At 39.1% G+C, this 13,845-nt stretch overlaps 1 protein-coding gene across 2 annotated transcripts in view; it reads right to left on the reverse strand.

Annotated features, from left to right (window-relative positions):
• The window catches only part of GLCCI1 (glucocorticoid induced 1), a 92,660-nt gene that overhangs the window by 59,136 nt on the left and 19,679 nt on the right, over positions 1–13,845 (reverse strand). For both annotated transcript variants that reach the window (XM_024205641.3, XM_024205640.3), the window contains exon 2: positions 6,340–6,491. In XM_024205641.3, the coding sequence (XP_024061409.1) occupies positions 6,340–6,491 (152 nt within the window). The remainder of the gene's footprint in view (positions 1–6,339; positions 6,492–13,845) is intronic.

Here is a 13,845-nt window from a genome sequence, read left to right on the forward strand (position 1 = left end):
ATATTTAGTTAGACTATTCAATTTTGAAAAGTAGGAATATGTATTTGCTCAGTGATTGGTCAATTCTGCATTTCAGAAAGGGATGGCATTAACTTTAAAACTCTAAAAATACACTTTTTTATGAAGTTGTTCCAAAAATGGACTATTCCCTTCTATGGAAAGGCTCCTCAGCCAAGTAGGAAAAAGATTAAGAGCTGAGTTTAATGCTGACACAGCTATAATGCTGATCCTAAATTCTCTGAAATCTTGAGCAACTGAAATACAAAATAGACACATTGCTGCATAGCAGAGAAGCCTTCTTTCTTTATCTGTGTCCTCTACATTCATACTAAAAGTTGTGGGGGGAGGGGGGTTGTGTGGAGTGGGGGGTTGGGAAGAGACTAATCCATTTTTTAAATTCACCAACAGAATAAAGAACAGAAGAATAAACCACATAGCTAATCAGACATTCATGTATAATTAGAGAGACAAGGTGGATGAAGTAATGTCTTTTATTGGACTACCTTTTGTTGTTGAGAAAGACACTTTTCAGCTTCACAGAGCTCCTCCTCAGGTCTGGGAAATGTACTCAGAAAGTCACAGCTGAATACAAGGTAGAACAGATTGTTTAGCATAACTACTTAACACATATTGCAAGGGACCATTCAAGGTGAAGTGACCTGTTAACTCCCCTCCAGGCATGAGAAGGGGGAGTGGGGCTTAGCATGTCACAGATTTGTAATAAGCCATAAACACAGTGTGTCTATTCAATGCATGAGCTTAGCATCTAGCAAAATTATGAATTTAAGCTCCCAGGCTTGTCTTTTGAATGTGTTGTGCAGGCTTCCTTTGAGGATAAGGACTGAGAGATCAGATATAAAGTGATTGTTTTGTGAAGTGTTCTCACACACGTGATATGTTTTTGTCTTTTATCATTTTTTTGTATGATTTCATTGGTGAGAAAGAGAGACACTTTATGTGCGCGAACAGAAAGTGGTCCAATAAGATATTACCTCGCCCACCAATATCCTGGAACCAATACGGCTACACCACTACATACACATTCATGTATAATGTTGACTATAATGCACCACAGGCGTCAGTCCTCTGGAGAGCTTTTCAAGATTTATGGAAAATTGAACAGATCACTGAGAAAGTGGCTCTCATATACTGAGCAAAGTGGATTTCATTTTTAAAGATGGATCATTTGAAAAGCAGTGTGAATCTATTTGGACTTCCAGAATTACAAGAAGGGAAAAAAATATTGACAGAAGTAGCGTGGGCTTTTCTACACTACCACCGCACAATTTCTATACTACCATTTTTTAAAAATCTCCCACTGTTGCAATATTACCGGTGCAGCAACAGTGGGAATACTAGTGTAGACAGGACACACTCATTTTTACCGCACACTAAGGTGCTAAGCTTGTAAAGTGTAGTGCACGTTAAGGACGTATGATTAGGAATGATGCTATATTTGTTATACATTGACATTATTCATCTATTAAGGAAATAAATAAACTCAAAATGTTATTCTTTTAAAAAATCATAACAAGCAGACCAGTTATAATAATAGGTACCCAAATGTCCTCAAAGGACAAAGACACCTCTCTTTGCCACAATGGACCATCATATGTAGTACATCAGGGACATGGAAAGGGCTGTGATCCCTGCCTGTTTTACTTTAGAATTGCAGGTTTCCGCTTACTTTTCTCTTCCTTCTCAAGAAACTCATGTGAAGTACATCAAAACACATCAACAGTGAGAGAAACAACTGAATTATAGTTACTGTTATTAATGTACTGTTTACTTTAGAAGAAAGAAAGCAAATTCTTTTCTTTGGTACTCTGCGTAAACGCTGCTGCATAGACATTGCTGCTGAAATCTACACTACAAGTGATGAAGCATACATTACAAAGGCTATGGTGCCTGATAATAAGCTCACAGAGGCCATGTCTTAATAGGCTGCCCAGAAAAGGGCTGTGTCTTTTGTTCTCCCAGAAATCAGTCCTATCCCTATCAAACTGCCCTACACATCCAAGTTTATCCCTTTGTCACTTCCCTCATGTGAGGGTCTCAGCATAGTCTTCATTCCGTTTTTGGGATGCATGTGTGTCATTGTTCATTCCAGCACCATTCCTGGGGGAGCCTTCCAGTATAGAAAAAATGTAATGTCTCCCTGCAGTGTCACCATTTATATAACCAAAATATATATTTTATTTTAGTCAATTATGGATTGGTTTATAGAAGCATATCAAATGATTTACTTCAGCTCCACAAATAATGTCTACTGAAAAAGCAAAATACAGGATTTCCTAGTAAATTTTTTTTAATCTAGCTTTACTTTTGGTCTGCCTGGTGGACATCTTGCTTTTGTAGTTATGTGTTCATACATTCAATCTCCCCTCCTCTTTTTTTCCTGGAAGAAAATACTTTTGTCCTTCGATCTGTTAACCTCCCTTGCTTGGCTGACACTTCCAACTGGAAGAGGTTAAGTTTAGTTTACAGTAAGAAGGCTAAAACTTGTCTTCTATCCTTTTCCGTTTTAGGGAGTGGGAGGAAGCCCAGGAATGAGAAGGGAAAAATAATAGTAAGTGTTTGATATTCCTGTTTCCTTAGAAAAGATACCAATAAAAGAGTATTTTAAAAATGAAAGCCAATGAAGTAAATACACTCAGCACTGATCTGATATTTCAAACCCTCAGATTCAATAACCATTCAGAGTCAAGTGCAACAATCCACTTCATCTTAGTAGCCTTATTTTTCAGAAGTGAAACACCAGTTGCCCATGAAACACTTCAATAACAGTTGGACCACAATTTCTATTTAAAAACAAAATCAAAAATACAGAAAAATTTGTGTTACCCGGCCCACTGCATCTATGTAACAAGGAGTAAGCCTTAATGATTTTAGTCAACCATATTGTATCTAATATATTAGCAAACACTAACCAGCCATTTTGACAATTTGATGCAAAGTACATGCAGAAATATCTACATTCCATGATTTCATGGAAAATCTGGAAGTTGCTGAATTCATATTTATTCTAGAAAATAACTTAAACATTGGAAACCTGAAGTTGTCTAAAGGAAACAGGAAATCAGATAGAAACGAGGAATTTTCATTATTAGGTTCAATGAGAAAGACAAGGTAGGTGAGGGAATATCTTTAATTGAACAAATGTCTGTTGATGGATTGTAGAAGCTATCAAGTTCTTAATTTAGAAGAATACATTGGAGATTTGACAATGGACAATTGCATAGCCATGTTCTGTACAGAGTAGTCTGTATCACTGAAGTCTATTTTTTAATGAACAATTTTGCTGTCAGAGGAAAGGGGGACTCCTAAATGTGAAACCAGGCAAATTACAATGATATCCTTGTTCAAGCTTGGTGGTATGAGCTGCTAGACCTTTCTTCCTCACTGGTAAGCTCAGTGTAACGTCACCAGGTACCAAAAGGCAAAATAAGTTAGGCCACCCTAAGAAGTCAGAGGTCCTAGTGAGAGCGGCTCCCAGAGACACCAGGAAACACTGATGCCTGCAGAGCTCTCCCAACCCAGGGGAGAGAAGGACCATGGTAAAAAGTGGCATCAGTCTAGGGAGGAGCCAGTTGGATGCCACAGCTGGCCTGAATTAACAAGCACAGCCCAAGAAGGAAGAATGTGGGCCTCCTGTGCTAAAGAGAGAAAAGCCTGACAGGAAGTCTCCTTAGCCCCAAAGAGGAGGGAACGGAAGACACCTGAACCTGAGGGAGAGCCCACAGGCCAGGGAGGCCAGGACTGAAATTCCCACAGCTTCCAAGAGGGGACTGAATCAATCTCCACCCTGAGGAGAGGGGGGAAGAGTCCCAAAGTTAGGAAGCCAAACCTAACAATTTAGCTCGCTAATTAGACTAAAACAACTGAGACTATCTTTTTGAACTATTTACAAGGAAAAGCCGAAGAAGTCAGCAGAACACTGAAACTCCACCCTAAACCACAAGCTGTAAGAAGAAACTAAAATGGCGGCAGTCTGGCAGTGCCTTTTATGTCCTCAGTGAGGTGCATGAGGAGAGTGAGGGTGCATGTGTGGACCAAACAGACACTCCAAGGGAAAAATTCTCTGGTCCTGGGCACATGAGCAACCTGAAATGCACTACACATAGAGACAAGCACTCGAAGTTACAAAATATGAAATTAAAATAAACTATTACAATTCAATTCAATACACAACCATTTGTTCCATTAAATTACAAGGGCTGCAAGTCCGGTAAATTCATAACAGTTTGTAAGGCTTGTTTAACTCTTGCCTCCATTCCCATGGAATGATGGCTCATTAATATGTTAGCTTTTATAACATCCAACATACAATGTACTGCAGAATATTTGGCCATCTTCAAATTCAACCAAATATCAAGATGATGTTTTAAACTGCCTATTCATCAATGACATCAGCAACAGCAGTCCTCATACAAAAAAGGGATTAGTAGCTTAAACCCCCACTTGATTCTGTGATGGGATTCAGACATACAACCAGCGGCCTGGATAGTAAACTGGTACATAAGACATGAAGTCAGGCTAGCACTATCATGGACACTGAGTCCTTTGAAGCCCAAACACAGTACAAGCTATTTAACACTAAACATTCTCCACAGATGCTGAACAAGACTTATCTCTTAAAGCAGGGGTTCTCCAACTGCATTGCACCATGACCCTCTTCTGACAACAAAAATGACTACATGACAACCAGGAAGGGGGGACCAAGCCTGCGCCTGCCCAAGCCCTGCCATCCCGGCCGGGGGCCGAAGCCAAAACCCAAGCTCCATGCCCTGGGGGAGGGGCGCAAAGCCAAAGCTCCAGGGCTTCAGCCCCAGACGGGGGGCCTGTAATCTGAGCCCTGCTACCCAGGGCTAAACCCCTCAGGCTTTGGCCATGGGTGGTGGGGCTTGGGTTTCATCTTCAGCCCAGGCCCCAGCAAGTCTGACCCCAGCCCTGGTGACCCCATTAAAACGGGGTCCCGACCCAAAGTTTGAGAACCACTGTCTTAAAGGTAAAAACTTGGGGACCTACAAAGTTGACTTTGAAGGCTTGCATTTAGAAGTTGGGTTAACCTGAGTAAATTGTGATTCCTCGTTAGCATGATGTAACATCTGCATATTTAACAGATGTTCTTACTTTAGGCTCTTTCCTCCAAGTCTAAATTTAGCTATGTTGAACACAATTTGCCACTTGCTAGTCTGAATAGTCAAGGGTATTTCCAGGTGGAGGACAGAAAAAATAGGCTGAATAATCTACTATGCCAGTGCACCTCTGAATGTTAGAAAAACATTTGCACCAGTAGTATTCACTAATCCTCTTGGTCCAAAATGCCTGATGAACTTGAACCAGAAATCAAAAGCTATGGCTTGCTTTGAAATGTTCATAATACACACCACTAAAATACTGTTTCCTACACTGGGCTTAAACAATGCCATTCCCATTGCTATTAATGGAAACTGCTTGACTAAAAACGTGTGCAACTCTACAAGTTTAAGGATAAGCTTGTACTCCTCAGTTACCTTTCTCCTATCTCACTCTCTATCTAATAGAATGAAATGTGTGTGTCTAATTTCTGAAAAATACAAGAAAAGCCACATGGCCCAGAACCTGATAATGTCCAACTTTTCTTGCCCATTTTAACAAAAACAAAAGAACCAAAACACAAAAAAGGTAAAGTGACTGAGTAATCTTAAATAGAGATTAGAGTAAAAACTATGTTTCTGCTTGAATTTAATAATTTATAATACTTAACAGAACTCTTTTCAATCTGTTTCAAGAGTGGTGTTTTCCAAGAGTTAAAAATATTAGCTTTTGCACTCATCACTGAAATGGTCTGTCTTCATACTGTCATTCCCCAGGTCATTTTACCACCAATATTGTAAGTAATTAATAGATATTAGAAGCTCATCTTTCATTCACTGCTTTCAGGAGTAGCAAAAATTACAACAGCAAGAAGACTGCTTTATTAAGGTTGTAGAAAAGAATACAGCACCTATTCATAATTTACTAGTTTGCCACCGACAGAAATTCACCTCAATTATATTTTTAAAATGTATATACTTGTGCTTATTAATTAAAATGAAGGATTATTGAAAACTTACTTTCTAAAAGCACAGAAACATTCTGAATTATTCAATATATTAGTAAGATCAAACCACCAAATTACAAAAACATTCTCATACCCTAATTTTTTCAGAATTATATATTTGTGCTGAGATTTTGAAAGAAAAGCTGCTGTTCTACTGCAGAGTTCAGTTGACATTTTGGACAAGATAATAAAATGCAAACAAGGACAGACCAATTTATCAGGCAATTTTTGTCCTGTGATTTTATAGATTTTACCTGAGTAGCTTTATCTTTCATGCATGAGGGGTAGTGTACATGGGGATCACGAGGCCATTGTCCTGTGAGATAAGGTCCTGTTATTGTGTCCAAAGAAGAGGTTCGCCTTATGGTACCAGAGGTTCTAACTTGCTGGGATTTTGGCCTGTCCACTGCAAAAAAAAGAAAAAGGTTATTCAAGATTTGATATGAAACATAACAAGACAGGTAAAACAAAAAGTTATAATTTAAGTAGTTTACCCTTAGCTTTAAGCATGGGAAAAAGATGTTTAAGCAAAAGGGTTTTTGTTTAAATTGAAGACTGTCCTCACATCAAAACCATTTTCCCCTTTAAGTTAATGGCCACTTTTGTAGCCCACTTTTAAAAGATTACTATATAATAAGACAGCCTTTCAAGCCCTAACTAAGAAGAAATTTTGCAAAAAATATCAAGGAACTTTCTCCACCATCCCCCAGTACTCAGATATTGTCTTGCATCATAGGTACTCAAGATTTCCATAAGAATCTTATGAAAACCTTAAATGAGTAATATACAAAATATAAACTTATCTTCTTTATAAACATAAGGTGATGGTGACAAGTTTATTTCTTAATTTCAGTTTGTTCCCATTTTTATTTCATTGCAGAACTTTCAATATTTCCAGCCTTCTACTACCTTGGGTGTTTTGAGACTATTGATATTCTTCTGTGGCTCCATCCACCCTTTCCTGGAATAATGCTCCTCCTCCAGGTCTCTAACTGAAAGTAAGGTGTGACTAATCCTCTCTGAAATCTGAGCAGTAATTTTTTTTTTATTTTTATTTTTTTTTTTAAACAAAAAGGTTACTGATAAAGTTCTGAATTCAGGACAACTTCAGCAACCTTGACATCTCCAAAATTATAGATCCTTTAAAATTAGGTTTCAGACAATGCCCTATCTGACAGCACTCACACAACATACAGGTGAGGTGATCTCACATCAGTGGAAAGATGTCTAAGATCTGTAGTAGCTCTGCCTTTCACACAGTGGATCACAAGGTGCCACTCAGGCTATGTCTACACTACCACGGTAAGTTGATCTACGCTACGCAACTCCAGCTACGTGAATAACGTAGCTGGAGTCAACGTACCTTAGGTCGAGTTACCGCGGGGTCTACATCGCGGGGGGTCAACGGGAGAAAGTCTCCTGTCGACTTACCTTACTCTTCTCATCGGGAGGTAGAGTACCAGGGTCGACTAGAGAGCAATCTGCAGTTGATTTGGCGGGTCTTTACTAGACCTGCTAATCAACCACTCGTGGATCGATCTCAGAGCATCAATCCCCGCCGTAGTGTTAGACCAGCCCTCACACTCTATTTTTGGGATCTGGCAGAAGGAATTACTTTAAGTTAACACCACTCATTCCATTCAAAGAGATCCCAGTGATTATCAATGAGTACCTTTAACTTCCAAGGCCCTGACAGGCAGAGCACCACAGGGAATCATCATATCACATCTAATTCAGTTAGAAGAGTAAGTAGGGAGAGCACAAGATGCCACAGGCTCAGATGCAATCAGTATTTGGAAAGAAGATCTAAAGTATCCTTTCAGCTAAAATATACCAATTCCCTCAAGTACTGTGTTGCTAGGGGAATTGTAGGTCTAGATGAGGAGCAGCTAGCTATAGCTTGCTCCAGGCATGACTGATGTGATTCTGGAGGAAGGGCAAAACATTTTCATAGAGTCTTAGAATTTAAGGCCAAAAGGGATCATCAGATCTTCTAGTCTGACCTCTGTATATCATAGGCCACCACCACCACCCAGCACCCACACGCTAACCCCAACATATAAAATTAGACCAAGGTATTATAGTCCTCAGGAGGCTAAATTTGTGTGCCACAGGCAGGGAGTAAGATAGATGGATCAGTGCCTGAATGGCAGGGAATTAAGTGAGATATAATATCCAGATGATCCACCCCCACACTGCAGAAGGTGGGGAAAAACAAACAAACAAACAAACAAACAAAAAAGTCACTGCCATTCTGGCCTAGGGGAATACTCCTTCCCGATCCCACATATGGCAATCAGTTAGACCCTGACCAAGAACCAGCCTGCCAAGCACCTGAGAGAGAAACTTATCAGTACCACCACAGATCACTGAACATTGCATTGGCTACCAACAGAATTCTGGTTTAATTTCAAGGTCCTAGCCATCTTCAAAGACCTGAATGAACTATGGCCGAGTTATCTCTCCACTCTGTCCATATTAACATGCTCAAATAAATAGTGCTTTGGCTGATTGAGCCAAGGTTTCAATTCTTCCTTCAAAACAATGTATTTGTTGGAACTTGGAAAAAAAAATCTGTTATATGGTTATTCCCCTTCTGATACAGGCTTCTACTCCAGTACAAGACGGTTGACCTTTGTCTCTCTCACTGCAGATAATGGAAGCAGTTCACACTTGGTCACACTCCTTCTACTCTCACAACAGATGAATATTTCTAAAGCTGTACAAAAAGTGTAAAAACTCATCAGGGTAGATAAAAAATCAATGATTTAAAAAATAAAATAAAAAAGAATCAGATGTTTTTTAGTAAATGCTTTTTGAGGAAAAACGATCTAAAGATAAAGATACATTATAGCTCAAAGATATCTCATCATGGAATAGGGATTATAAATTCTAATTCTGTAGTATGAGACAATATATTCATGTAATGTTTAAGAAAGGCTTTGTAAAGGAGTTCATGGATCAGGGACCCAATCTTATGGTGTTCCGCAGGCTTCTGTATAGATTATTTAGGTTAATCTTTCTATCTACCCAATGGGACTCAGTGCTCAGTCTAGAAGATACCATCAGAGATACTTAGTTTTGCAGTTCTCAAACTGTGAATTTGTGTCTCCAGAGATAACATACTTGTTAACAGCAAAAATGTTTTAAATAAAGTAATATATAGAGGTGAGAAATAACAGACCTCAACCCTATTGTCCTTCTGCAAATTTGTGTACAGTCAATCCCTTACCTCTCTCTAAAAGTGCAAAGTTTCAAAAAGTTCAATGAATAGAGGATTGTTGGGGCAGAATAGATCTGGACAAGGAGAAGAAGTCTGGAGATAAATGTGAGAAGGGAGGGACAGGCAGTAGAAACAAAAGTGAAACTGTTTGAGCAGCATATTCCAGAAGTCTTGAGGTCTTTCTGAGTGTGGCCTTCATTGATTTGAGGTCTACAATACCATTCTCTCACTAGAAGGGAAAACCTATAATGACAGCAGGCCGTAAAAGAGACCCAGTTTGGGAATATTTTAATTAAGTTCCTCTACCTCTGGATAAGACAAGCATGCGTGCAAAATGCAAAAAGTGCAACAAAGAAATGCAAGGCCTGGCTGCCCGAATGAAACATCGTAAGTGTTCCTTCCCAGGGGGAAGCTGTGTTGAAGATGATGAAAGGAATATGTCTGAACATGCAGGATTTTCAGGTTGGTAAACTTTTTTATTTCATACTTCTTTCTTAAGGACTGCTTGTCTTCCTTCTGGACTATTCTTGAATTCTCATGTTTGAGCAAAAAATATAGTTGTTACTCTATGATACTATCATTTTAGATTCAGTTCTGATAAAAAAAAATAGCTGAAATAGATAGATCTTCCTTTTACAATTTCACCTTTAAAGTAGTAGTGAGTGTCAGTGAATACAATGAGTAATACTAAATGAACAGTATGGTAATAATAATTAAATAACTGCATTGACTTATTTTGTTTAGGAGAATCCATCCTCAACATACAGGATTCTGAAGACTATCCACCTTCAAGATCACCATCATTTTCTATAGTTTCAGAGTTATCTGCCAATGATAGTGTTTCAGTCACATCGTGTATGTCACATAGCCACAGTATATCACCTGTAGCAAAAAGAAAAAAAAAAAATCATCTCCATCATCCAGAAACAACCATAGACAAGTTTGCGATAAGAACCAGCAGATTACAAAAAGAGGTAATTGATGAAAAAATTGCCCGGTTTGTTTATGCAACAAACTCTCCTTTCCATATGATTGAGAACCCACACTTCATTAATATGGTTCAGTCATTAAGACCAGGATACAGTCCACCCAACAGAGCAGATGTTGCAGGCAAATTGCTAGATAAAGTGAAGGAAAGAGAAATTGAGCGTGTGCAAAAGGTCTAGAAGCTGAAATTGTGAACCTGAGCCTTGATGGGTGGAGCAATGTCCACAATGATCCTGTTGTATGTGCTTGTGTGACAACAGAAGAAGGGAATGTATCAACTGTTTCTGTAAGGAAGACATCAGAAAATGCACACACAGCAGAATACTTACAAGAAGGAGCAGTACAAGCTATAACAAAATGTGAAAAAAAATTCAAATGTCCAATACGCAGCTTGGTCACAGACAATGCTGCAAATGTATCCAAGATGAGAAGAAATTTAGAAGAGAGTCCCAAGCTACTAAAATACAGTTGCAGTGCTCATTTGATGCACCTCCTAGCCAAAGACTTCAGTGTTCCAGAAATAAAGGCTAATGTTGAACACATGCTGAGTACCCTGAAGCCTATTTCTGTAGCCTTGAACAAAATGCATGGAAATAGCTGTTTTATTGCTGATGCTGTTGAAATTTGGAAGGAACTGAGTGAGATCTTAAAAATAGAAATATGCAATGACAGAGTTAAATTACAAGCATTTAAAAAAAATGGGAAAGTCACACCAGTGAACTGGTGGAAGTCACTTAAGCACTTGGATTCAGAGACTGTTGAAGTGATAATCTCACTTAACAGCAGTAGCTTCTTCTGCCGGTGTAGAAAGAATATTTTCTTCCTTTGGACTAATTCATTCCAAATTGAGAAATCGTTTGGGACCTGAAAAAGCAGGAAAGCTTGTTTTTCCTTTTCCAGATTATGAACAAACAGGAAAATGAAGGTGAAGATGACTGAGTTAGCTGCAGAAGCCAATATTTTAAGTTTCTCATGTTGACCTGGCTGTCATAGTTAAATGAAATATTTAAAAAAAAAAAAATTAAATCGACTATTTTAGTTAAACTATTTTAACAAAAACAAACCTGATTTTAAAAAACTTGAATGTTTAAAATAAATTCATATGCTTGTTTTGTTAAAATATTATGTGTTTGCTGTTCAAGAAAAAAATCCAGAATACATAATATTGTTGTTTTAGTTAAATAAAACAATTTAAATGTCTGTCTTGTGATGTTCTCCTCCTAATACAGCATGGCAAGAAAATCCTCCAAATATTAATGATTAACCTGTTGAATTGGAGATAGTTCACCTCCCAATGACTTCATAAATATCTGCTTCAATTACCATTGGTAAATGAAATAACCAAACAATCATTCATTTTCTGATATAGCTGTAAAACTAATCTGAAAAGTTTTCAAAATAAGTCACTGTTTAAAAATGTATAGTGTACCTTCTAAAAATGAAACCTACATCTATCTCTGAGTTGTGAAGAATATGTATTAAGGTTATAACAACCAACAAGAATGCATTTATGTAGAAAACCATGATTAAATTGAGTCTTCCTGACTAGTGATTTAAATCATGATTTACATCCATTTGATTTAAATCAAATCCACCCTGAAACTCATACATAGATTAAGTAGAATTTAATAATGGTTTATTGAATTATATTAACTCTCTGAAGAGGCCATCATACTGAACCTGAAGAACTTCTCAAATGAAGAAGACCTCTCCCCAGTTTGAGACAAATGAGATGTAAAGACCAGTAAGGTGAAGTTAGTAAGAAGAGCCAAAACCAGAAAGATACAAGTTCCTCCATCACTAAAATTAGTAGTATTAGTCTATTTTGGGACCACCACATACAGCACTTTCCTGCCAAGAAGTTTTGCAGAAACTTTCAACCCAATGCTGATGGATGACCGAGGATAGTTTTGCAGACTCTCTATAGTAGCTGATGGACATTCTGTCCAGGCAGCTACTGCAGAACACATTGAATAGGCCCTTGGAAACAGTTTATCTGCAGCTGAATATGTTTCAATGATACAGCACTCAATCCACTAGACTATGGAGAATCTGAATACTTTCAGACACAGGCATTTGGGATGTAAATTAATGATGATGTTTTTCTGAATTGATCAGTTCTATTAAGATATATCTTTCCATAGTCTCAAATCTAGACGGTGCCACACTCTGTTTTGGGGGCTTAAGTTTAGAGCAAAACAGGAAGAATCATTTTCTGTGAGATGTAGAAAGAAGAGTTAGCGTTGGTTATAAATGATTCTATGGCATGAAGAGAACGCCTTTTCCTGGTGGAAGACACAGTGAAGGCTCAAGTCTTCTAAATGCAAAGATTCTGAAGATGTATTGTTAATGTGACTGAAACCAAGCAGCATGTCTTTGTGGAAAGGAAACATAATCAGATGACATTGGTCTGAATTGACAGGTCACAAGAGCCTGTAGTAATGGGAGAACACCCCAGGTTGGGAAAGTAGGCATAACTGTTGGTTTTGATAGATTTGCTTCCTTAAGGAAGCTCAATACTACTGAGTAGTCTACCAGAGCCTTGCATAAAGAATGCATTTATGACCTACTGTTGAGATTCGATACAATGGTCTTAGGGTACTCTGCACTATGGAAACTGTATCAGTGTAGCTGCATCACTTGGGTCACCATAACCCCATAACGTAGAGACAGTGTGCACCAGCAGAAGGGCTTTTTCATCAGTGCAGGAACATCACCTCCACAAAGGTAGTTACATTGACAGAAGCATTCTTCCATCAACATAGCTGTGTCAACACTAGTGGTTAGGTTGACATAGCTATGCCGGTCTGAGGCGTGGATTTTTCACACCTCTAACTAATGTAGCTATGTCAACCTAACTTTTGAGTGCAGACCAAGCCTTTAGCTCAGGTGTGGATCATTCTATCAGAAATTCCAGATTCTCATAAGAAGCCAAATTTGACATCAGAATCTGATATGTCAAACATACCTGTTCTCAGCCTAGTCTCAGCAATGTGTTCTTGGTATATGCTTGGAGATTGCACCTTCTAAACTCCTCACCCAGAGGGGCAAGTCCCCCTAGAATGTGCCTTATAGAAGGCGGAGAGGGGTCAGACCTCCCCCATAGAGGGGCAGGGCCTCCCCAGATTGTAATGTGCACAAAGGACCCCCCCCCCCCCAGATCATGGGGAGCAGGGATCAGACATCCGCAGGAGGGCAATGATCCTCTGCTCACATTAAGAAGTTAGGGAGCGGCGTGTGGATACTCGCAGAAAGGCAATCCCCCCTCCCCGAACCCAGTTCACATGAAGTACGGCAGCTTCCCCCCACAAGATCCTGGTGTGCACACAAGGGGGGGCAGGGTGTGGGGCTCAAATACCCCTGAGGGGTGTCAATGACTCCCAGATCACATGAAGAGGTGAGGGAATGGGGCTCAGACAATCCCAGAAAGACAAGCCCCCTCCAGAACCTGCTTCACATGGGGGTGGGGGGAAGTAAGGATGACAGTCAAACCCCTGCTCAAAATTGGCCCAGATCCTGGTGTGCACACACGGGGTGGGGGGTAGAGCAG

This window comes from Terrapene carolina, unplaced genomic scaffold (genome assembly GCF_002925995.2).
Source record: "Terrapene carolina triunguis isolate 2854851 unplaced genomic scaffold, T_m_triunguis-2.0 Scaffold84, whole genome shotgun sequence".
In the NCBI taxonomy this organism is placed as follows: Eukaryota; Metazoa; Chordata; order Testudines; family Emydidae; genus Terrapene; species Terrapene triunguis.